At 59.7% G+C, this 25015-nt stretch overlaps 1 protein-coding gene across 1 annotated transcript in view; it reads left to right on the top strand.

Annotated features, from left to right (window-relative positions):
- The first annotated feature begins 1165 nt into the window (after positions 1-1165).
- Positions 1166-25015, top strand: part of TRPV4 (transient receptor potential cation channel subfamily V member 4) — a 37624-nt gene continuing 13774 nt past the window's right edge. Inside the window, exons 1-4 of the mRNA XM_070065747.2 lie at positions 1166-1264; positions 14253-14669; positions 18678-18850; positions 24401-24553. Of these exons, the coding sequence (XP_069921848.2) occupies positions 14284-14669; positions 18678-18850; positions 24401-24553 (712 nt within the window). The 5' untranslated portion in view covers positions 1166-1264; positions 14253-14283. The remainder of the gene's footprint in view (positions 1265-14252; positions 14670-18677; positions 18851-24400; positions 24554-25015) is intronic.

Below are 25015 nucleotides of genomic sequence, written 5' to 3'. Positions count from 1 at the left end.
GTGGCCATTTGGGGAGTGAACCAGAGGATGGAAGACCTCTCTCTCTGTCTCTCTGTCTGTAACTTAGCTTCTCAAATAGATAAATCTTTAAAAAATTTATTTATTTGAAAGGCAGAGTTAGAGAGAGAGAGAGACAGACAGAGAGCTTCCATTCGCTGGTTCCTCCCTAAATGGCCTCAACTGTCAGAGCTGGGCCAGGCCAAAGTCAGAAGCCAGGAGCTTCATCCAGGTCTCCCACGTGGGTGCAGGGCCCCAGGTACTTGTGCCATCTTCGCTGCTTTCCCAGGAGCATTAGCAGGGAGCTGGATCAGAAGTGGAGCAGCCGGGAATCGAACCCCGGGCTCTGATATGGGATGCCTGTGTTGCAGGTGAGGGCTTCACCCGCTGGGCCACAGCGTGGGCCTCATGCGTTAATTATTAAGGTTTGCTTCTTTGTAAATGTTTCACACTGGTGGTTTGAACACATTGCTTCTGCTCTGTCTGTCTCTCTCTCTCTCTCTCTCTCTCTCTCTCTCTCTCCTCCCTCACCCTCTCCCTCTCTCCCTCTCCTCCCAACCCCAACAATTCTGAAATTCCTCTCTCCAGCTGTTCAAGCCCAGGGAGCGCCTGTGACTGACCAGCTGACGAGAAAGGACCTGGCCAGCTCAGCTTAAGGGAAACAATAATGCAAACGGCCCCAGTGTCCCCCGGGCTCCGTCCGGACCTGGTGCCCCCAGCATCTTCTCGGTGATGTCCACATGTCTGTGGGGACCTCAGGGACTCGCCCAGGCCTGCTTGGAGAGCGAGCTACAGATGCGAGGGCTGGGCCTGCGGCAGTGAGGTGCCCGTCGGTGGAGGCATTCAAGTGGTGTGCATGTGCCTCGGCACCGCGCCGTGCCAGGCTCCACGCGGTACTGAAGGCACGCACACGCGTGCTCACGGCAGAACATCGGCGGCCCGGCTGGGCTGGCAGCTCCGGGGCCGCGCTGGGTGAAGAAATGAGTGAATGAATGAATGAATGAGCGGAGGAAACAGTGCCGTCCCAGGCTGAGCCCTATCCCGCAGGCGCCCGCGGGGGATCAAGACGCCCGTTTGCCAGGTGGGTAAACTGAGGCCGCCTCCCGGAGGCGGGCGGGCCGCGCGCGGGGCCGGCCAGGTGGGCGTGGTGCCGGCTAGGGGCGGCGCGCGGGGCTGGAACCTGAGCCGCGGGAGGAGCGCCGCGCGGGCGGGCGCCGGGATTCAGGAAGCGCCGCGCTCCCGGCCGCCGGCGCCCGCCGTCCCGGAGGTGAGTAGCGGCCAGGACTCCGGGGGACGGGCCGGCCGAGGACCCCTCGTAGGCCTCTGGGGCCGTCTCCGTGGCTCGTCTGGCTCCGGGGGCTGCCGGGGCACCGAAATCCCGGCCGGGTGTGTGTGTGTGGGTGGGTGCCCGGGAGGCTGGAGGAGGGCGGCGCAGGTCCGCCTGGATGTCCTCCGGGCAGGCACCGCTCCTGAGCCTGGATTCCATCACCCATGAAGTGGGCGCCCACGTGGGCCCTGGGGTTGGAGCTGCGGGTCTGGGGGCCCTGAGGCCTGCAGCCCACCTTGGGGCGCTCCTGTCCTGGGGATTTGGAAGAGAGACTGGGAGTGGGGGTGCCCTAGGATTTGGCTTCTGCTTGGGGCAGTCAGAGGGAATTGGCCATGGTGCTCCCCAAGGCCACTTCCTGGCTCCTTAGTGCCTCCTCCTCCAGGGGGCCCACAGAGCTTTAACCTCCTGTTCCACCCAGGAGACTCCGGGGTGGTCCCTGAGGGCGGGAGAGAGACCTCCCACGTTCGCTCCCTGCTTGCCCAGGGATGCCAGCCCCTCAGCCTTGATGAGCTGTCTGCTAACCCAGCCGGCCCCAACCCCCGCCCTCGCCTCCCCACTTTGCCCAAGAGGAAATTGAGGCCCAGGTGCCCCTGCCCCCCAAGTCCAGGGGGATTTCAAGCCAGGGGCTCCCCAGCTGCAGAGCCCTCTGTGACACCCCAGCCCGTCTTCCTGAGAGCCAGTTCTGCACACAGGGTCTGGTGCCCGCAGGGTGCCCAGGGTGGAGCCCTGTGGCTTGTGCTGGGGGAGGGGCTGACAGCCGGGTCAGCAGATGCCACCTGCGAACCTTGTTGGGGAGGGGAGGGGGCACCAAGGACCCGGCAGGACTCGAACTCTGCCACTGTGCCCCAGCGGGCAAGGGCAGGGCATAACTTGGGGACCACGGAGAGTGAGAAGGGGCCGGGCTGGGGACCCCTTCTTCCCCACCCTGGGTGGGCAGATCCAGCGTGAACGGCACGTGGCGGGCGAGAGTTCAGCAGAGTGAGGCTGCCTGGGACCCCTGCCTGGCTGGAGCCCGAGGGGTGGGGCTCAAGCAGAGCGGCCCCTCCCCAGTGCCCGGATGCCGCCCCCCCGCATCCTGCTGCCCCCCCCTACAGTGGGCACTTGGCCAGGTGTGCACGGGTGGAAGTCACGTTGTGCTGTGTTGAATGAAGGGGGACGGGGCTGGGGGTGGGGTGGAGAACGGTGGGGCAGGAGCGCCAGTGAGACCCAGAGTGATGCGGGAGCCGTGCTGGGTCAGGGAGGTGTTTGTCCGCACCTTGGCCAGAAATGCGGAGGAAAGGGCATTCAGGGAAAGGGGACGCACAAGCCAAGACATGACTGTCACCTGTCACCTGGTGGGCCAGCCTGGGCTTTGTCTGCAGCGTGGGATCCGACAGGCAGGGGCCGAGGCTGACCCAGACGCCCTGCAAGTCCAGGCTGGGAGGGACAGGGTAGTTCGTGTGGTCTCGAAAGTTCCCTCTGGCAGTGAAGTGGGAAAGATGGGAGAATGCCAGAGAGGCGGCTGGCCCCCCGGCCGGGGCAGCCGTCCAAGCCCCAGGGTGCCGAGTGGAGAGTGGCAGCCGGGAGAACGCAGAGGGAGGGAGGGAGGGAGACGCACACAAGCCGGCCTCCCTGTGCCCGGTGCGTAGTGGGTGCTCAGTAAACCGCACTGCGCGGCTGATCGCGGTTGCTGTCTGAACAAATGCTTTTGAGGGGGTCTGGGTCCCTTGTGTTCCTTTGCTGTGCCCAGGGGCATTCGGCCTGCATGGAGTCGCCGTCTCCCAACTCTGCTGGCTGCCTCAGTTTCTCCAATCTGAATGATAGGCAGCCAGGGGATGGCCCCCCCTCTTGTTGCAAGCGGGGTCTGGGGAGCCGGGAGAATGTTGATTTCCCGCCAGCCGGCCCTTGGCTGTGCCGCGCATCAGTGATTTGCTGCAGAATTCCCCTGTTAAAGATTAATTCAGATCTCTGGAGATACTGCGGCCGCTGCTCTGAACTCTGGGTACAAGGTTCTGTGGCTTTAGCCAGGCCAGGGCTGCACTGACAGTTCTAATGGTGGCGAGCGTTTCTCCGGCACTGACTGAGTGCCACGCTCTTCCAGGACATTTGGATACAAAGCGGTTGCTGTACCCCTTTTTCAGACAGAGAACTGAGGCCCAAGGGAGGAAGTTGTTTGCATGGGGTCTCTCTGCTGGGATGGGAACTGGGGTCTGAGTCCTGTGTGTCTGGTTCCAAAAGCAGTGCCCTTCACCTCCGGAGTGGCGTGTCCCCGTTTGTCTGCGACCTCCAGGAGGAGCTCAAGGTCACGGATATTGGCGTTAAGACAGGACCGGGCCCACTCAGGGAAGTCACCTGGCCTCTCCGGGCCTCGGTTTCCCCCATCTGTCAAATGGGGCTGTCGGTTCCCCGTCTGCTATTCCAGGGCGCGGTGTCCGCTGGCCCCCACCACCCCTACGCCATCCCCTGAGCGAGGTGGATGGGAAGTAGCAATGGGGCAAAACCAGACTTGCACCAGGCCGATTCCTCTTCAGCCACGGAATCTTTATGGGCCTTGACCGAGTGCCAGGAGCCGTCCACGTTTCCCACTTGCCTGATTAGTTGCTGAGAAGCCAAAGATGGAGCCCGACCGTGCGGGGTCAGAGCCCAGCTCCCGGCCAGCTGCCTTCCTCCTGTGGCCTCCGTGTGCTCATCTGTTAGTGGGGATGATGGTGGCGCTGGCCTCGTGGGGTGGTGGTGACGTCCGCTGCCCTGTGTTCCATCTCACACTGTCGCAGCCCCTCCCCTCAGCAGGTGGCAGGGGCAGGACGGCTTGGTCTCATTTTACAGCCGCGGAAGCTGAGACAGAGTGGGAAGGCGTTTACCCAGGGCTGGACCTGGAAGCCAGAGTGACTGAGGTGTCCTTGGGTCCCTGAAAAGCCCAGTGTCTGGCTCAGCTGCCTGCCCAAAAAGCCACCTTGAGCCCCTCTCCATTCATCTCCCAGCTCTGCCGCCTGCTGCTGTGTGACCTCAAAAGGTGGCTCAACCTCTCTGTTCCTGGAGCTGCCACTGGGGCTGGCTGGGGGTCAGAGCGTCGCCTGCTGGAGGGGGCTTTGGGCTGTTGTGACTGCCACTCCCATCCTGGCCTCGGGCTGTCCTTGGGTCCCCTCCACTGGCACCCTGGCCCGGCAGGAATGACGAAGGGAGAGGAGCCCTCGCTCTCACCGTGACCACGACTTCCTTGCCGCCCCAGCCCCTTCCCGGCCGCCTGCGCCTGCTTCCTCGTTGGTGAGGGAGGTCACAGGGGAGCAGGCCGGGCCACAGGAAGCCCTGGCAGCTCCGCTCCGCATGAGGTCAGGGCGTTGGAAAAGGCGCAGGAGGAGGCGGGGCACCGGGCGGGCAGACAGGCGGCCGGCGCGGAGGGGCTGCTCTTATTTGTGTTTGAGAGTGAGTAAGGCTCTTCCTGCCGCCCACCCGCCCCGCCTGCTCCCGCACAAAGAGCTGCCCAGTCGCCCCGGTTTGTCCCGCAGGGTGGAGTGGCCTGCGCCCCACCCGCCACCCTGGGCAGGGCGGGGACCGACCACCTTCGAGACAGCTCCCGCTTTGTGTGGGTGTGCGTGTGTACTTGTGCATAGGCGTGTGCATGTGGGTGTGTGCATGTGTGTATGTGTGTGTGCATTTGGGGGGGGAGTGGCCCTGGGGATTCTGGGGTGACCCAGGCAGGTGAGGTGGGCATGCGGCTGACCGACCTCAGGCAGGGACCCGCCAGCCTGGTGCACTGCTCTCCCCACTTGGCACAGAGATGCGGCTAGGGAGTCCCTGGAGGTAAGGGGAGGGAGGGAGGAGGGAGGGAGACAGGCTCTCACTTGGGTGAGTGTCCTGGCCTCACCTAGCCTCAGTTTTCCTCATCGGTGAAATGGACTCTGACAGTGATCACCCTTACAGGACTGTTGATCTTGTAAGTCGGAGAAGAGGTGCACATAGTAGGTGTTCAGGAAGTTCAAGGACGGGAGGGAGGAAGCTAGCTCGCTAGTTACTTGGGCAGATTCGGCTTTTGCGACTTGTCCATCTTAGGTAAAGTGACTAAGCTTGTCTTTGGCTTTTTATCTGAATTCATTAACTCGTTCCTTCATTCAGCAAATACTAGGGAACTTCAACAACTTCAAGGAGAATAGAATGAAAAGATAGATTAGTGGGAGCAGGTGTGTGGCACAGTGGACGCCTGGATCCCACAGCAGAGTGCCTGGACCGAGTCAGCTTTCACTCCAGCTCCCTGCTAATGCGCCTGGGAGGCAGTGGATGATGGCCCAGGTCCTTGGGCCCTACCACCCACATGGGAGACCCAGAGGGAGCTCCTGGCTCCTGGCTTGAGCCTGGCCCAGCCCTGGCTGTTGTGGGCACTTGAGGAGTGAACCAGAGGACGGGAGACCTCAGTCTCTGTTTCTCCCTGTCTGTCCGTCATTCTGCCTTTCGAATCAATCAATCAATCAATCAATCGGGTCAGTTTAGGGGAGATCAGTTAGCCTTGCAGTTAGGATGTTGGTTACGACACATTGTGTCCAACCTCAGAGGACCTGGATTGAACACTCAGCAGGAGGTCCTGACCCCCGCTTCCTGCCAGTGCAGACCCTGGGAGGCAGCAGGTGATGGCTCAAGTCCCTGGGTCCCTGCCCGCTATGAGGGAGACCTGCATGGAGTTTCCGGCTCCGATCTTTAGCCTGGCCATGGCAAGCATGCGGGGAGTGAACCAGTGGATGGAAGCTCTGCCTTTCTTCCTGTCTTTCTCTCTGTGTCTCTGCCTTTCAAATAAACACAATCTTAAAGAGAACCCCGGGTTCCTAGCAGGATCCCAGGATAAGGGGAGAGGGATCAGTTTCCTGCTTGTCTTCGCCCCGCGCCCTAGTTCACAGCTGTGGCTTATTGAACGTGGATTTCACGGGCTTGTGGAGTCGCGTCTCCCTGGGCGTGCGGGAGGTGCAGAGGAGCTGCAGGCGCAGGCGCATCCCTGAGCGTGGTTGTGCAGGGACCCCGCGGGGGTGCTGCGGCAGTGTCACCCTCGCTTGTGACGGCACGGCCAGGAGAGCGGAGTGGGGCAGGAGGAAGAAGTGGGAGGTGGCGGGGCAGGCCATCAGTCTTAACGCCTGTGTCCCTCATCAGAGAGCCGGGCTTGGACTCCCAGCTCCAGTTCCTGCCAGTGCAGAGCCTGGGAGGCAGCGGTGAGGCTCGAGTGCTTGGGCTCCTGCACCCATGTGGGAGACTCACATGGAGCGCCCAGCTCCTGGCTTTGGCCTGGCCCAGCCTCAGCTGTTGCACACATCTGGGCGTGAACCAGCGGATGGGAGTCTCTCTCTCTCTCTCTCTCTCTCTCTCTCCCTCCCTCCCTCTCTCTCTCTTTCTCTCTGTTTTTCTCTTTCTGCTTTGCAAACAAGGAGATACCGGGTGGGCATTTGGCACAGCAGTTTGGATGCCACATCCCACACTGGAGTGCCCGGGCTTGGGTTCCTGCTCTGCTTCTGATCCAGCTCCTTACGAATGCACACCTTTACCTGGATGCACACAGTTACCTGGATCCCTGTTGGAGCTGCGCCAATCCAAAGCCGGGAGCCAGGAGCTTCTTCCGGGTCTCCCACACAGGTGCAGGGGCCCAAGCGCTTGGGCCATCTTCTGCTGCTTTCCCAGGTGCATTAGCAGGGAGCTGCATCAGAACTGGTACCCATATGGGATGCCGGCTCTGCAAGTGGCGGCTTTACCTGTTACGCCACAGCACCAGCCCCGCCAATGGATTTTAAAGCAGATGTTTGGGATCCTAGCCACATTCTGTTCCCATTGAGCTGTGACCCCAGCTGGGCCTTTTGGTCTTTCGGAGCCTCGGTTTGCTCGTCCATGATATGGGAATAACGCTAACGCCTGCCTCTGACAAGACATGGGAGTGAGCATTGCTCAGGTATTGGGTAAACCTCAGCCCCTGCCTCCTTTCTCCCGGGACTTTGTCTGTCTGGAGACAGTAAATTTTTTTTTTTTGACAGGCAGAGTTAGACAGTGAGAGAAAGACAGAGAGAAAGGTCTTCCTTCTGTTGGTTCACCCCCCAAATGGCTGCTACGGTTGGAGCTGTGCTGATCTGAACCCAGGAGCCAGGTACTTCTCCTGGTCTCCCATGGGGTGCAGGGCCCAAGCACCTGGGCCATCCTCCACTGCACTCCCGGGCCACAGCAGAGAGCTGGCCTGGAAGAGGGGCAACCGGGACAGAATCCGGCGCCCCAACCGGGACTAGAACCCGGGGTGCTGGCACTGCAGGCGGAGGATTAGCCAAGTGAGCCGCAGCGCTGGCCTGGGGACAGTAGTTTCTACCTGGGAGAGCCCATGGTGTGGTTGAGAACAGACAGAGGTGCCACGTGCTGAGGGCCAACGAGGGTCGGCCCGGGGTGATGGGGGATTTCAGCCGTGAGTCTCGGTGGTCGATCCAGGCCTTGAGCGCCGCATCAGCAGCCAGCGTTGGTATCATCGGCATCAGCGGGAAGGCGAAGCGGGCTGGGGTGGAGAGAAGCTCTCTCGCTGGTTTCTCACCGCTCCTGCCCCGCCCGCCCCTCCTCTCTCCTCCTGTTGGCCAACCCCAGGGCTTTTGCCCCTGGAGATGGGTGGGAGGGCTGTGTTTGGGGCTGGGTGGGTGCCTCGTCCCATCGGGGCTCAGTCTCTCTGGTGGAAATGCCCTGTGAGCCACGAGCCCGCCTGGGGTGGTCATTGTCACCTCCATTGTACAGATACAGAAACTGAGGCCCAGAGGGAACCAAGGGACTTGCTCAGGCCACACAGCCAGCGAGGGCAGGCGAGGAGCAGAACACAGTTCGGGCAATGCTTCCAGCCCTCCCTGGGTTTCTCCATGGCTGGGCTGGGGAGGAAGAGGTTCTGGGGGTATGATGAGGGCCCTTTGCTCCTGGCTGGGGCCAGATGGCTTCTCTCTCCTAGCGGGGCTGAGGTGGAGCCGGGGCTGGGTGTGGCCGGGTGGACTGGGGCAGGGGCTTCACGTCCTGGAGCTCCTGCCGTGCCCGCGAGCCTGGGCTAAACCCTGGGTGTGTGTTTAATCCTCCTGTGCCACAGGCAAACTGAGGCCTGGGGAGGGAAGCGGCTTGTCTGGGGTTACGAGCCAGGCAGGGCTGTGCGCGCTGTAATTCACACAGCACCCGACTCAGCCTTTCCAAGTATACGCCCCGGTGGCTCGTTAGTGGATTCCGATTGATACAGACAGACGCCGTCACTGGTTCCAGCATCGTCTCATCACCTCCCAAAAGGAGCCTCATACCTGTGAGCCATCGCCAGCCCTCCCCTCCCCCACCCCGGCCGCAGTGAATCCGCCAGCGTCTATGCCCAGGGAGTCAGTGGACTCCCAGGAGGCGTAGCCTGCCATGTGCGTGGCACAGTGCCCTGAGCTGCAAGGCCACACTGCCTCCCGGTAGCTCCCGCCCCAGGGCAGGGGGCTTGGGAATGAAGGGGTCTCTGTGAAAGCCGGGGCGGGTGTTTGCATGCACCGCCCCGTGCCCCCAGCCCAGGGCTCGCCGCTGACCCTGCCCTCCACAGGGCCTGGTGAGTCACCCCAGACCTGCCCCACCCAGGCCCTGTGAGTGTGGAGGGGGGGCGGCCTCCTGGGTGGGGGGCACCGGGCAGGACACTGGAGCTCTGTGTGCCCGGGACAGGCGGCCAGTGTGCTGAGAGCAGGAAGCGGCTGGGCTGAGACCCGCTAGGTAAACACAGGCGGCTGGGGAGTGTGCCCGGCGTGGCGTGATGCCCCTGTGAGCCGCGGGCAGCCTGGCAGGCGGCAGGTTCCGCCGGGCCAAGGAGCCGAGCTCCCAGCCGGCTGCTCCCAGCGGCGACTGCCAGAGTCCCACACCCAGCCTTGGGTGCAGCAGCCCTGTTCTCTGTAGCGGTCACACCTGCTCCAGCCTGTGCGCCCCCCCCCCCCGCCTCCCCGCTGGCACTAACAAGGCGCCGATGTCTGCCATGCTGGCGGCAGCTGTCCTGTCCCATGCTCTTGCCCCCAGCGTGCGCTCCGTGTGGGGCACGGGGCTCTATGCTTCTCCTCTTATCTCAGTCGACTCTCAGGACAGCCATCCTGGGACAGGGGCTACCATCGTCGCCCCTTGATGGGCAGGGAAACGGAGGCACAGAAAGACCAGGGACTGTGCTGGCTCCCCCTTGTCTCGCCCCTCCCTTCTTCCAGCCCCTCCCTCCTTCCGCCCCGCCCTTTCCAGAGCCCCTTGGTCCTTGGAAAGTGCCTGTCAAGCCGCCAGGTCGTGGGGCCCCAAGAGTGGGACAGCGCCAGGCTCCGTCTCCTCACCTGGGCGGGGAGGGGTTGGACACCTCTGGTGCTGTCTCTCTGGCCCCACCCCCGGCTCCCTCTAAACCTCATCTGGCCTCGCAGGTGCTCCAAGGTGTGCTTATCAGAGGGTATGACAGGAAGTATGGGCACCACGAGGTGGGCGAAAGAGGAAGTGGCACTGCCCTGCCCACCTCGCCACCCCCCACTGCCGCCTCTCTTCCCCCAGGGCCCCCCAGAGGCGCCCGCCCTGCAGCCTCATCTTCAGCGACTGAGACGGGGGCCGTACCTCTGCACCATCTCAGAGGTCCCTGGTCTTACAGTCTCCGAAAGCAAACACGCGCCCGTGCCCCGTCCTGGTGGGGCGCGATGTTAACCCCTGGGGGCACCGCAGACGCGACGTAGCCCCTAGCTCCCGGAGCGGAACCCCGGCAGAATGCTGTGTGAGTCACTGGCCGTGTTCCATCCTGAGAGCAGGGAGGCACAGGTTGTTCTCTGAGCGCGGAGGACCGGTGTGGACTGGGTGGCGGGCGTCGGGTAAACTGGGAGCCGCAGAGCGAGTAGCAGCCGGCCAGTGAAGGACAGCCAGGTGGAGGGAACAGGCCCACAAAGGCATGGAGCGGGGCGAGCCATCTGCCTTCCCTCCCTGGGCTGCGGGTTCTCGGAGGTTCTCCTCTGTGTCTCCCTGATGCCCTGCAAACCTGTGGCGCTCAACAGATGCATGTAGGGCTGAATTGATCCCCAAAGGGAGGGAACGAGAAAAACGGCTCCCTGGAACCCTCGCCCCAGGCCAGGGTGGGGCGGCTCTGCCCGCCCAGACTTGCCTCAGACTTAAGCCGCTTTCCTCAGTCACGGTCACGGAATCAGGAGGATGGGATTTGAGAAATGCGTGTCCCGGTTTCCATGAGCTCAGGCGGAGCGGCGGGTGACGATGACGGTGGCTCTCTCGCTGCCCTCCCCGAGCAGAGCCAGGGTGAGCCAGCGCGAGCCAGCGGGAGACTCCCGGCCTCTGCAGAATCGGAGTGGCCAGGGAGCACAGCTGGCTGTTCAGGGAGCGCTGACGCGGTGCCAGGCGCCTGGACAACGACCCCACGAAGATGCCCCTAGGGTGGGAGGCTCGGAGAGGCGGAGGAACTTGATCGAGCTCACCCTGCTAACGAGCAGTGGCGCCGGGGAGCTGCCCTCCCCCGCTGCACCCCGCTGCAGCCCATGTACAGGAGAAAACGCACACCCTGGCCTCGCCCACTGGTTTTCAGAGCAGAGGTTCGGCCAGGATCCCAGGAAGCCTGGGGCAGACAGCGACCCTTGGGGATCCTGGACCTCATCCCCAGGCTCGGGGACCCCCACGCCCCTTCACTCGGCAACCTGCCCCTGCACTGAGCCCCTCTGGTCTGTGCGGCTCCCACGCCATGGAACACGACTCCGTGTCTCACTTTCTTTGTTCTATTTCCCCTCCACAAGGTCAGCCCCAGGAGGGGTTTTTATCCTCTGCCTCCCACCTGTGTCCCTCATTCCTTGCATGGAGCCTGGCACGCAGTAGATGCTCAATAAACTTTTCCCTGAACGAATGAGGAGGAGGATGGTTTCCTTGGGGCCTGAGCCCATCCTGCTGTCACTTCCACCCCCCCCAGGCCTCCCCTGCTGTGACCTTCCCCTCCCCCAGGCCCCCTTGCTGTGACCTGACCCCCCTCCCCCACTAACCAGGCGCTTGCATCCAAACAAGGAGCTTAGAGGCTTGAAACACAAATGCTCCAAGGCCACCAGGGCCCGGACACACTGCTGTGACACTTGTGTGTGCAAAGCTCACACTCCTGAGCCGTGCCCTAGCTGGGCGCCACAGGCAGCTGGGTGCTGCCGCCTGCCTAGAGTTCTGGAGAGTGGTGCCCAGAGGCCAGCCTGGCACACAAGGCCTCCCCGGGAAGCCGGCTCACCATGGCCCACACGCACACACACACATGTGCACACACACACGGAGAAAGACACGAACACACACACACACAGGAGCCACGCGGAGCCACAGGCAGCCTCAGGCCGGCTCTGCGCCTGCGCCCGCCGCCCTCTCTCCTGAGGCTGGCACGGGTTAGGAATGTGTAATTACAGCCTCCAGGGCAAACGAGAACAGGGACTGAACTCTTCCCCAACCACAGGGAACAGGGCAGTCTTTGGGGAGGGCACTGCCACAGAGCAGCAAGGCCGTGTGTGCGTGCGTGTGTGTCTGCACATGTTAGGGTGTAGTTGTGCTCACACTGGGGTGTGCATGCGCCTGGGTGGTATGGTGGGGAAGGAGCCCATGGCTAGGAGTCCAGGGGTCGCCTTCAAGGCTGTTGGCTCCCCGGAGAGCCACTCAGAGCTCAGTTTACTGGGCTGTACAATGGGAGCAGTCGCCTAGTCTTGCTCACCTGGTTCCTGGGAATTCAGGCACAGGCAGCTGGGAGGGGCTCCGTGGGTGGATTCTAAGGTGGGTTCTGCAGTCCCAGGCTGTGTGGGGGCGGCAGGCAGGGGACAGGCAAGTGGGGGCCGTGTGGCTGAGATGATGATGGTGATGATGAAGAGCAAATACAAGAACCAATGTCCACCACGTGTTTAGTAGGGGCCACAGACCCCTGACCTGCCTGCCTCTCCGAACCCTCCAAGGTAGGAGCCATCATTGCCCCCACTTGGCACCCATGACCCTCCCCTCCCAGGGGGCACTTGTGAAGCTCGGACAAGACCCTGGCAGAGCTCGGGGTGGTACGTGGCTCCCAGGTCATGCCTGGGAACCTGAGGGGTTCTGGCAGCACATACCTGAATCGGAATTCTGCCTCTGTCACTAGCCTGCTGGGAGGCCCTGGGCAAGTCACTTAACCTCGCTGAGCCTCAGTTTCTGCATCTGTAAAATGGGGATTGTAGCAGCTGCTACCTCCAGGCAGGATTTCTCAACCTTTGCACAGCTGATGGTTTGGGCTGGATCATTCTTTGTGGTGCTGGCTGTCCTGTGCTCTGTTTCATGGCATCCTCCTGGTCCTGACCCCCATGCAGCAGTGACAACCGAACATGTCCCTGGACGGTGCCCGGTGCCCCTGGTCTGGAGTCACCGTGAGGACTGGGTGAGCCTGCATGGGTGACACGCCCAGGCCTGAACCTGGCCCAGCCAGAGCTGCGGAATCCCCACAGTGGCGGCTTATTTCCCGACTGCTTTCTTGGGGGAGTGCTTGGTGTTCTCGCCGCGCGATTGCCCACGGCCATGCAGCGCCAGTGAGTGGGGGTGGCTGACCCCCTACTCCTATTTGGGGGCTCCCTAGAAATCTGGGCTGCTGACCAAGCTGGGGTCCCTTGGGGGAGAGGCTGCAGGCGTGGTGCAGGGCCTGGAAGCCAGAGACCTCTTTCCCTACATCTGCATGGCTGCCCCTTTGAAGCCTCAGTTTTCTCATCTTGAAATAGGAACAAATGGCCGGCGCCGCGGCTCACTAGGCTAATCCTCCGCCTGCGGCGCCAGTCCCCCGGGTTCTGGTCCCGATTGGGGTGCCAGATTCTGTCCCGGTTGCTCCTCTTCCAGTCCAGCTCTCTGCTGTGGCCTGGGAAGGCAGTGGAGGATGGCCCAAGTGCTTGGGCCCTGCACCCGCGTGGGAGACCAGGAGGAAGTGCCTGGCTCCTGGCTTCGGGTTGCACAGTGCTGGCTGTAGCAGCCATTTGGGGGGTGAACCAACAGAAGGAAGATCTTTCTTTCTGTCTTTCTCTCACTGTCTAACTCTGCCTGTCAAAAAAAAAAAGGAACAAATGATACTTGGCTTTAAGGTTGATGTACAAGACAGGTGCATTCTTTGCCTCCTGGTGCTTAACGGCCTAGGATTTCTCTATGCCTTGAATGACTGGAATAAAACCTACAGACATTGGGGGCGTGCAGCCTGAGGGGGAAGGTGGGGGGGTAAGGGGGAGGGCTCCCCAGAGGAGGGTGGGAGTAAGCCAGACAGACGGGGGAGGGGAGGGGGCAGCATGGTGGAATGGATTTTGTGCACTTGGGGTCTCAGTGTCCTGTTCTGTGAGATGGGGGTCAAGGCGCTGGTGCTGGCAGGTCTCACTCGCACGGTCACCTGCCCATGTCTGCTGAGCACCTGCTGTGTCTGTGGGGAGCGGGGGGCTAATGGCTGTGCTGGGCAGGTGCTCACTGTGCCCCAGACGCTGGGGTGCGTGTCCCCTACTGTTTCTTCCTTGAGGCCTGGACGCCCCCATTTTTCAGATGAGAAACCAGGACAGGGAGATGCCGACTCGCGCGCGCTCACAGTGGCTAAGACTGGATGGGGCCTGGATTTGAACCCTGTGCTGTAGGGCTCTGACGCTGGCCTTGAGTGCTCAGTCGCAGGCTCCCAGCTCGAGGTGCAGGGCCCGGTGTGGCCTTGGAGGCTTTCGCTCCTCTGGCGAGTGCCGGGCAGGGCCGGGAGGCGGGTAGCTGGAGCTGCACCCGAGGCAGAGTCGAGTTTCCAGCTCCCTGAATGAGGCTGCTGTGGCGCCTCCCGCCTGGGGCTGGCCGCTGACCACATCTGGGAGCGGCCTCCCCGGGCCCCTGTCATTACAACGGTGGCTTTGAAGCAGCTGGCAGCAGCGCTGTTTTCCCACGTGGGAGGGGGCTTCCTGGAGCCCTCGCCACTGGCCCAGCGCTGCCCGACTCCTCTCTCACTCTCCTGCAGGCTGAAGAGTGCAGACGGCTCTGGGGCTGGCATGGCGGATCCCAGCGACAGCCCCCGTGCAGGGCCTGGGGAGGCAGCTGAGCCCCCCGGGGATGAAAGCGGCACCGCTGGTGGGGAGGCCTTCCCCCTCTCCTCGCTGGCCAACCTGTTCGAGGGGGAGGATGGCTCCCCGGCGCCCTTGCCCACGGATGCCGGGCGCCCCGCTGGTCCTGGTGACGCACGGCCCAACCTGCGCATGAAGTTCCAGGGCGCCTTCCGCAAGGGGGTGCCCAACCCCATCGACCTGCTGGAGTCCACCCTGTATGAGTCCTCGGTGGCGCCGGCGCCCAAGAAAGCACCCATGGACTCGCTCTTTGACTATGGCACCTATCGTCACCACCCCAGTGACAACAAGCGGTGGAGGAGGAAGGTTGTAGAGTGAGTACTGGGGGCTGCCTGGCTGGTGGGCTCTTCCTCTGTACTGAATCCATCCGTCTACCCACTCACCCATCCATCCATCCTCCTGCCCACCCACCCACCATCCATCCACCTGCCCATCCATCCATCCACCCACCCACAACCATCCACCTCCCTACCCATCCATCCTCCTGCCTGCCCACCTGCCCACCCACCCATCCATCTGTCCATCCACCCAACCATCCATCCATCCACTCAACCATCCACCCCCCATCTACCCTCCCTCTACCCATCCATCCATCCATCCACTCAACCATCCACCCCCCATCTACCCTCCCTCTACCCATCCATCCATCCATCCACTCAACCATCCACCCCCATCTACCCTCCCTCTACCCATCCATCCATCCACCCACCCCAACCATCCACCCCATCTACCCTCCCTCTACCCACCCATCCATCCACCCACCCCAACCATCCACCCCCATCTACCCTCCTTCCACCCATCCATCCATCTACCCCCACCCACCCCTCCATCTTCTCCCCCAACCCCCCATCCATCCTTCTATCCTTCTATCCAACCATCCATGTACCCAACCACCTTCCATCCGCCAGTTCACTCACTCACCCTTCTGTCATACATTCATCTCACTCATTTGTACATCTGCTTACCCATCTGTCTCCTCACTCACTCATTCATGCACTTTTCATCCACCTACCAATTGTCCCCTTACCTGTCACTTGCCCACTCATCCACTCATGTAACCAGTTTTCCATTTGTTAATTATAATGCACTTATTTATACATATGCTTACCCACCCAACACCCACTATTCAAATATCCTAGTTAAATTTTCATCTGTTATATGTCCAGCCATCCCCCCATACAAGTAAATCTACCTACCATTTACTAATCCAAGTACCCATCCATCCTCTAATCTGCCTGCTGTTTATACTCACCTAGTACTCAGCTAACAAACTATTCATAATTCATTCATTTCCAGTGCTTGAGTGGTAGCCTGCCTGCCTTCCTTCCTTCCTCTCATCTAACTACAAGTTTGTCAGCTCCTTGTCCACCTATTTGTCCATTCAGTCATTCATTAGCAGACTCATCTATTCATTCATCCATCTTTTCATTCATTTGCCCACCCATCCGTCCATCCACCCATCCATCCATCCATCCATCCACCCATTCACCCACTCACCCACCCACCCATCCCTCCATCCACCCACCCATCCATCCCTCCATCCACCCATCCGTCCATCCCTCTATCCATCCATCCATACATCTATCCTTTCACCCACCTACTCATCCGCCCACGTACTCATCCATCCATCCATCCATCCATCCATCCATCCATCCATCCATCCATCCATCCGTCCATCCCTCCACCCATCCATCTACCTTCTGCTGGTGGACACTCCAGCTGCCCCACCCGGGTCTTCTCCAAGCATCACCTCCATTCCTGGGCATCCAGTAGCTTTCCTGGGGCTCTGAGAGAGCACTAATCATTTCTCTCCCATGGAGAAGGCATAGCGGTAAGTGAAGACAGAGAATGGGGAGAAGCCGCCCAGGTGGGATCCCAGTGCATGGCCCCCTGTGATGTGTTCTATGCCAGACCTGGGAACTCCCAGATGAACAAAGGGACCTCCTTCCTCTAGCGGGTTCTGCTGAACTGCGTCCTGCGGCCCCGGACTCAGGCGCCAGGGCCTCTGACTGCTGTGGTGCAGGTGGTCTTCGGCACCCACAGGTGTCTGTGCCCTGCCGACCCCGTGCCTTGTGGGGCTGAGCCCTCCTTACTGGTCTTTAAGGGAGTCCAGAAACTTCTCTGGGTCCTTGGCAATTTGGAGGTGGGCGTGGGACTTACAGGCTCCATCACCTTCCGTCTGCTTGGCCGAGCCAATGCGGGGTATGATCCTTTCTAGGTCCCGCCCTGCCTTCCTGGATTGACCCAGACTTGGAAGCTGCCCCATTCCCCAAGTGCGCTTTGAAAACCCCTGCTGGCCCCGCTGTGTGTGTCACGGATGGACCTGCAGCCTGCCTGGCTCTCTTCTGGCCGCCCACTAACCCGGGCTCTGTCTGCTCTTGAATGGCGTCTGTTCACCATCTCACGCCCTGTGTGGCTGGGCGCTGTCCTCTTTATTCCTGGATTTCCTTAAAAGTCCTTTTCTAAACAATATTTATTTTTATTTATTTGAAAGGTCTTCTGTCCACTGCTTCACTCTCCCAAATGCCTACAACAGCCAGGGCTGGGCAAGGCCAGAGTAAGAGCCCAGAACTCCATCCAGGTCTCCCACGTGGATGGCAGGGACCCAGATACCTGCACCATTACCATTACCATTACCTCCCAGGGTGTGCTTTGGCAGGGAGCTGGAGTTGAGAGCAGAGCTGGGACTCAAACCCAGGACCTCCAGGCGGGCTCATTGGGTGCTGGTGGGCGCAGCGTCTTCCTTTGCTGCCCCTCAAGCTGTCCTTCTAGCCCCACCCCCACCCCCATCACAGGCAGTTGGATCTGGAGGCGCTGGAGGATTGGGGCCGGGAGGGCGGGGATGTGGCTGCATATCAGGGGGCTTCAGAGAACCTCCAGGGCTGCTACAGGGAGTCTGGCGGTGGCGGGGGGGGGGGGTCTTTTTATTTGTTGGCTCTGAGCTCGAAGTTCAAGAGCAGGTCAAGTGGGGGCTGCCCAGGTGCCCTCGTTAGAGACCACCGCAGTCTCTGTGCCCCTGGTGAGCAGGAAGCACCTGTTAGTCACCCATTGGTGCCCAATGCCCGTGTCCCAGTGCCCCCTTGGGTGCCCACTCTGAGGTGGGAAGCTTGGGCCCTGGCAGGGGAAGGAGGGGGCGTGGCTGTCCCTTCTCACAGGGACAAGAGCTGGGAGCAGCCAGACACAGGCCTGGCACCCCTTGTGGCCCCATGCCCCCACCCCCACAGCCTGCCCTGGCCCACTCTCCCTGTCTGCCTTCTCCCCGCTCTCTCAGGCTTCAGTTTAGGTCGTTCCCTCTCTCCTTCCTCCCAGACTCTCGACCTCCATCTTTTCCTTTCCCAATCCTCTTATTCATGGAATGGATCTTTCCTGTGGCCCCATGTGCTGGGCACTTGGTCCAGGGGAGGATGGGACAGAAAGAGGATTCCTTCCCATACGACACCTTGGCTAGTGCCTTCTCTCCTAGAACCCAGCACACAACAGGTGCCCAATTCATGTTTGTTGAATGACTGATTGAGTGTCTTGAAGCCCTCCTCCTCTCGATGTCTCTTCTTTCTGTCTGATCCCCTCCTCCAGCCCTCTCTTCCACCTGCTTCTGTCGTTAGTGTCCTTTCAGGCACATACAAGGGCAGGACACACAGTAGGTGCTTATTAATCATAGCCACATTCTTTCTTTCTAACATTCATTGAGTGTTTACTGTATGGCGGGCACTGGGCTAAGTATCTGTGTCTCAAATGTTTGTTGAGTGAATACATTGAGTGGGTTATGAAATGAATGAATGAGATGCTTTATCTTTCAGTCTACTGTTCCTTTTTTTTTCTCATGGCTTTTGTCTCTTTGCATCTCTCTCTGCCTTAGTGCTCAGTAGATGACCAATAGATGAGTGGGTGGATGGATGATGTAAGGGTGAATGGATGGATGGGTGGACAAATGGATGGATGGATGGATGAATGGATAGATGGATGTGTGGAGGGGTGGATGGTGGGTGGATGGATGGGTGGCTGGGTGGATGGATGGGTGGATGGGTGGGTGAATGGGTGGGTGAATGGATGGGTGGATGGATGGGTGGATGGTGGGTGGATGGACAGTGGATGGGTGAGCAGGCTGTTTCTTGCTGATCACCTCCACCTATCATGCATGAGTCCTGCCTATAGTTTGTTGGATAAAGCATCCCTTGGTATTCACAGCTGTGCCTTGCCTTTCAGTCTGGTCCCTCTCCAGGGCTTCAGCTGTTTCCCACCTCTAACCCCTGGGTCCCCAAGGCCAGGGACTGCTGGGCAGCGGGGGACGTGCCCTGCATCTTCCCGCTTTCCCACCCCTCCAGGAAGCAGCCACAGAGCCCCAAGGCTCCCGCACCCCAGCCGCCCCCTGTCCTCAAAGTCTTCAACCGGCCCATCCTCTTCGACATCGTGTCCCGGGGCTCCACTGCCGACCTGGATGGGCTGCTCCCCTTCCTGCTGACTCACAAGAAGCGCCTCACGGACGAGGAGTTCCGGGGTGAGCTGCCCAGGGGGCGTAGTGGCGAGGGGGGAGCCAGGGGTTGGAGAGAGGCCTGGCTTTCGGGCTCCCTTCCCCCTCGGCGTGTCCCTTCGGGTTGGCAGGAGTGCATTGGTCCAGAAGAGCACTGGACAGGGAGTCCTGTCCTGCACGTCCTTCTCCACGTTGCTCAGCCTCTCTGGGCCTCCACTGGTTCACACATGCGGTGAGTGTGGCAGGTGGCAGAGTCGCCTGGGTTCAAGTCCTGCCTGTACCGCTTGACGGCTGGGTGTCTTTTCCGAGTCCTGGTTTCCTTGTCTACACTGGGTGATGACAGCAGAGTCGTGGCCCCTAAGGATAGATCATTCCATACTGTGCCTGGGGGCCTGGGAGGGGAGCCCCGGAAGGGTAGGCGGGGCCTGGGACCTGGGCTTCCAGCTTCAGCTTTTGAGGGCTCTGCTCCACCTGCACCCCTTACCCTAGGCTCGAGCCCCGCTCACCCTGCAGCCCTGTCCAGCTCCCGCGGCTGCTCTAGGCGAGGGAGCCTCTGAGCCCCTTGACCCACTGCGGCCTGTGCCGTTTGAGCCCTGGGGAACTGAGTTGCCCAGGATTGCATGGATCAATAGAAAATGGTAAGAATCCTGACGCCCGCTGCCCGCGAGCGCCTGTCTCAGGCCGGCCGGCTGGGGTCCATCCATGCTTGGGTCTGAGAAAACTGCCGGGAGCTCCGGAGAGGCCATGGTTGGGACTTCAGCGCCTGTGAGTCAGTTATGACCCAAAGCAGGGCGCCGGGTCTGTGCCTCGCGTGGACCGTTGTCCACTGCGGTAGGGGTTTTCCTCATTTGTTATTGTTTTTAAAAAAGATTGATTGATTTGAAAAGCAGAGTCACAGAAGGAGGGAGAGACAGAGAGAGGTCTTCCATCCGCTTGTTTACCCCCTAAAAGACCACAATGGCAGGAGCTGGGCCAGGCCAAAGCCAAGAGCCAGGAGCTTCTCCCACGTGAATGCAGGGGCCCAAGCACTTGGGCCATCTTCCACTGTTCTCCCAACCACATCAGCAGGGAGCTGGATTGGAAGAGGAGCAGCTGGGACTCGAACCAGTACCCATAAGGGATGATGGCACCACAGGAGGCAGCTTAACTTGCCACGCCATAGCACTGGCCACGATTATTTGTTTTTTAAAAAAGTGTATTGGGCCGGCGCCGCGGCTCACTAGGCTAATCCTCCGCCTAGCGGCGCCGGCACACCGGGTTCTAGTCCCGGTCGGGGCGCCGGATTCTGTCCCGGTTGCCCCTCTTCCAGGCCAGCCCTCTGCTGTGGCCAGGGAGTGCAGTGGAGGATGGCCCAGGTGCTTGGGCCCTGCATCCCATGGGAGACCAGGAAAAGCACCTGGCTCCTGGCTCCTGCCATCGGATCAGCGCGGTGCGCCGGCCGCAGCGCGCTGGCCGCGGCGGCCATTGGAGGGTGAACCAACGGCAAAGGAAGACCTTTCTCTCTGTCTCTCTCTCTCACTGTCCACTCTGCCTGTCAAAAAATAAAAAAAATTTTAAAAAAAAGTGTATTGATTTGTTTGAGAGGCAGAGATACAGAGATGGACACACAGAGACTGAGATAGATAGAGGGAGCTTGCACTCACTGGTTCACCCCTCAAATGGCCACAGCAGCAGGGGCAGGGCCAGTCTGTAGCCAGAAGCCAAGAACACCACCCAGGCCTCCCACGTGGGTGTCAGGAGCCCATCACTTGAGCCGTCACCCCTGCCTCCCAGGACGCACGTTCACAGGAAGCTGGAGTTGGGGGCCAGAGCTGGAATTCGAGCCCGGTACTCTGATGCGAGATGTAGACGTGTGCATCGGCACCTGAACTGCTAGCCAGACACCTGCCGCTCAGCACCCTAGTGATACAGTACAGAGTCCTTGTGTCCATCAGAAGGGACTGCCAGGGGGCGGGGATAGGGACAATGCTGTGGTGCTCAGAATCCCGTATGGGCACCAGTTCGAGTCCCAGCTGCTCCGTTTTTTTGTTTTTTTGTTTTTTTGTTTTTTTTTTTCCGACAGGTAGAGTTAGACAGTGAGAGAGAGAGAGAGAGACAGAGAGAAAGGTCTTCTTTCCATTGGTTCACCCCCCTAAATGGCCATCACGGCTGGTGTGCTGTGTCGATCCGAAGCCAGGAGCCAGTGCTTCCTCCTGGTCTCCCATGCAGGTGCAGGGCCCAAGCACTTGGGCCATCCTCCACTGCCTTCCCAGGCCACAGCAGAGAGCTGGACTGGAAGAGGAGCAACCAGGACAGAATCCGGCGCCCCAACTGGGACTAGAACCTGGAGTGCTGGCGCCACAGGCAGAGGATTAGCCTAGTGAGCCGCAGCGCCAGCCCTCGGCTGCTCCACTTCTGATCCAGCTCCCTGCTGATGGCCTGGAAAAGCAGTAGAAGATGGCCCAAGTGCTTGGGACCCTGCACCTGCATGGGAGACCTGGAAGAAGCTCCTGGCTCCTGGCCTTGGGTTGGCCCAGCTCTGGCCATTACAGCCATTTAGGGAGTGGACCAGCGGATGGAGGACCTTTCTCTCTGCCTCTCCTTCTCTCTCTCTCTGTAACTCTGCCTCTCAAATAAATAAATGAGTATTAAGAGAGAGAGAGAGCTGCTAGAATCATCTAAAAATACTCATTTGTGGTCCCCAGCCCGGCAGTGTGGCTTCCCTGGGGGGCAGAGTCTAGGACTGGGCCGGGGGGGGTCCGTTGCCCCTTTCTGCCCTCGGCATGTCTCGGCGGCAGGGCACTTGCTGTCACTTAGAGCGCTCCTGCACCTCCAGCTTGGCCAGGTGGCCCCTCGTGGCCCGCCAGGTCTGTTAGCCGAGGGAGGGCAGCTCCGCGCAGAGCGGATCCCGTGGGATGGACGATGGCACCCCGGCCTGCAGCAGGGCAGAGCAGTGCCCTCGGGGCCACCCACACCCCCGGCGACTCCTGAGCTTCAGATCGAGTCCGGGGCTCTTGGCCTGGGGGCTCTGGTAGGGGCTTGTGAGGTGGGGGTCTCTGAGTTGCAGATGAGCGTGGAATTTCCACCATCCAGGGCCCCGCACTTGCTAAAATTCCTTCTACAGCTCTGGACCTCCTTGTATGTTCATTTTCCTGAACGGGGTCCCCCCAATTCTATAAGCATCAGGCCCCACAAAACCTGGATCCGCCCCTACATGTGTTTCTGGCTACAGGGTGATGAGTTCATCTGATTCCCAGGGGAGTCTGGGGACGCCCCCCCACCTTCCCTTTGGTGCACAACCGCCAATTTAACAATTGTCAACTTAGGGCCCTGGGGTTCAGCTGCCCCTGTGGCCTGGGCCGCTGCGCCCCCTGGTGGCCAGGCCCTGGTATGCCATGTCTTGCCCCATTTCTTGGAAGATGCCCCCTCTGACAGCACATCCTGGGGCCCAGGCCCAAAGGGCATGGCCAGGGTGATGCCAGGTTGTGGCCAGCAGGGGGCGTCATCCTCCAAGGTGGGGATGCGTGCAGACTGGGGTTGGGGTGCGGAAGGGGATGCTGAGGCCAGCGCAGGGAGCTCCAGTGGCCCTGACAGTGGCAGTGAGAGCATGGTCTGATGCCGCCTGGAAGCTAGGGCCCAAGGCAGGTGCGTGTGTGAGTGTGTGTTTGTGTACATGTTAGTGTGTGTATAAGTGCATGTGTGTGAGTGTGTGTGTATGTGTGTGAGTGTGAATGTGTGTAAAGGTGTGTGGGTGTGTGAGTGTGTATGTGTGTGTGTGTTAGTGTGTGAGTATAAATGTGTGAGTATGTGTGTTTATGTACATGTTAGTGTGTGTATAAGTGCATGTGTGTGAGTGTGTGTGTATGTGTGAGTGTGAATGTGTGTAAAGGTGTGTTGGTGTGTGTATGTGAGTATGTGTGTGGGTGTGTGTGTTAGTGTGTGAATGTGTGTGTTAGTATGTGAGTATATATGTGTGAGTATGTGTGTTTATGTACATGTTAATGTGTGTATAAGTGCATGCATGTGTGAGTGTGTGTATTGTATGTTAGCATGACTGTGTGTAAATGCATGTTGGTGTGTGTATGTGAGCATGTGTGTGGGGTGTGCATGTGTGTACATTTGTACATATGTTGTATGTGTTAGTATGTGAGTATATATGTATAAGTGTGTGTTTATGTACATGTTAGCGTGTGTATAAGTGCATGTGTGTGTGAGTGTATGTATTGTATGTGAGTGTGAATGTGTGTAAATGCATGTTGGTGTGTGTGAGTGTGTATGTGAGTGTGTGTGGGGTGTGTATGTGTGTACATTTGTACATATGTTGTATGTGTTAGTAGTGAGTATATATGTGTGAGTGTGTTTATGTACATGTTAGTGTGTGTAAGTGCATGTGTGTGCGAGTGTGTGTATTGTATGTGAGTGTGAATGTGTGTAAATGCATGTTGGTGTGTGTGAGTGTGTATGTGAGTGTGTGTGGGGTGTGTATGTGTGTACATTTGTACATATGTTGTATGTGTTAGTAGTGAGTATATATGTGTGAGTGTGTTTATGTACATGTTAGTGTGTGTAAGTGCATGTGTGTGCGAGTGTGTGTATTGTATGTGAGTGTGAATGTGTGTAAATGCATGTTGGTGTATGTGTATGTGAGTATGTGTGTGGGTGTGTATGTGTGTACATTTGTACATGTGTGTGTTAATAGGTGAGTATATATGTGTGACTGTGTGTTTATGAACATGTTAGTGTGTCTAAGTGTGCATGTGTGTGTATGAGTGTATGTGTGAGTGTGTATGTGAGTGTGTGAGTGTGTCTGAGTGTGTGTGTGTGCCGCACACACACAGGGGCCCTGGCAGCATTCGGGGCGGGCCCTCCACCTTAGGCAGAAGGGGAGGCAGACTCGGTTCTCCTGGGCTGGGTGCTGGGCGGGTGTGGGGAGGAACGCAGTGGGGACAGGGCTCCCCTGGAAGACCCGTGTCAGCGCTGCCTGAGAAGCGGGCTCTAACTCCCAGGAGGCCGGCAGCTGCTTCCCTGGGTCCTCATCAGCGTGCTGCCTTTTTTTTTTTTTTTTTTTAAGATTTATTTTCTTTATTTGAAAGAGTTAGAGAGGTGGAGCCAGGAAGAGAGATATTCCATCCGCTGGTTCACTCCCCAAATGACCGCAACGGCCAGAGCTGAGCTGATCCGAAGCCAGGAGCCAGGAGCTTCTTCTGGGTCTCCCACGCAGGTGCAGGGGCCCAAGCACTTGGGCCATCTTCTACTGCTTTCCCAGGCCACAGCAGAGAGCTGGATTGGAAGAGGAGCAGCCGGGACAAGAACCAGCACCCATATGGGATGCCGGCACTGCAGGCCGGGGCTTTACCCCGCTGAGCCACAGCACCGGCCCGGCCTGCTGCTCTTCAAAGCACCCGCGCCCCCGTGACTTTATTTGAGCCTCTCAGACCCACGGGAAGCAGGTGCAGGGGCCCACACCCCCACTGGACAGAACGGGGCACAGAGAGGAGGCCTGCAGCCCGGCTGGGGTCCGGGACCTCTGACTCTCTGCCCAGCAGCTCAGGGCCATGGGCTGGGGCCCAGCTTCATGCCGTATCCCCGTCCCCCCAGAGCCGTCCACGGGGAAGACCTGCCTGCCCAAGGCCCTGCTGAACCTGAGCAACGGCCGCAACGACACCATCCCCGCGCTGCTGGACATCGCCGAGCGGACCGGCAACATGCGCGAGTTCATCAACGCGCCCTTTCGCGACATCTACTACCGAGGTGCGGCCCTGGGCGGGCAGGGGGCCGCGGGGTCGGGGAGGGGCCGCTCATGCTCATCGGACTGCACAGCTTCCATCTGGCCTGCAAGCACCGGCACGGATGGATGATATAGGAATGGGAGGGTGGGTGGTTGGAATAGTGGACGGGTGGACAGATGCATGGATGGACGGATGGGTAAATGGTGGACAAATGGATGAGAGAACAGTAACCATGCCTCTCAGCTTTGATCTTCGGAGTCTCACAAGGATTCCAAGATTCTTTTTTTTTTTTTTTTTTTTTTTTGACAGGCAGAGTGGACAGTGAGAGAGAGAGACAGAGAGAGAGAGAAAGGTCTTCCTTTTGCCGTTGGTTCACTCTCCAATGGCTGCCATGGCTGGCGCACTGCGGCCGGCGCACTGCGCTGATCCGAAGCCAGGAGCCAGGTGCTTCTCCTGGTCTCCCATGGGGTGCAGGGCCCAAGCC

The sequence above is a fragment of the Oryctolagus cuniculus genome, chromosome 21, assembly GCF_051225735.1.
Source record: "Oryctolagus cuniculus isolate XC-2025 breed Fujian yellow rabbit chromosome 21, ASM5122573v1, whole genome shotgun sequence".
Taxonomy (NCBI): Eukaryota; Metazoa; Chordata; class Mammalia; order Lagomorpha; family Leporidae; genus Oryctolagus; species Oryctolagus cuniculus.
Note: the sequence above shows the minus strand (reverse complement) of the source record. Positions and strands in the feature narration are given on the sequence as shown.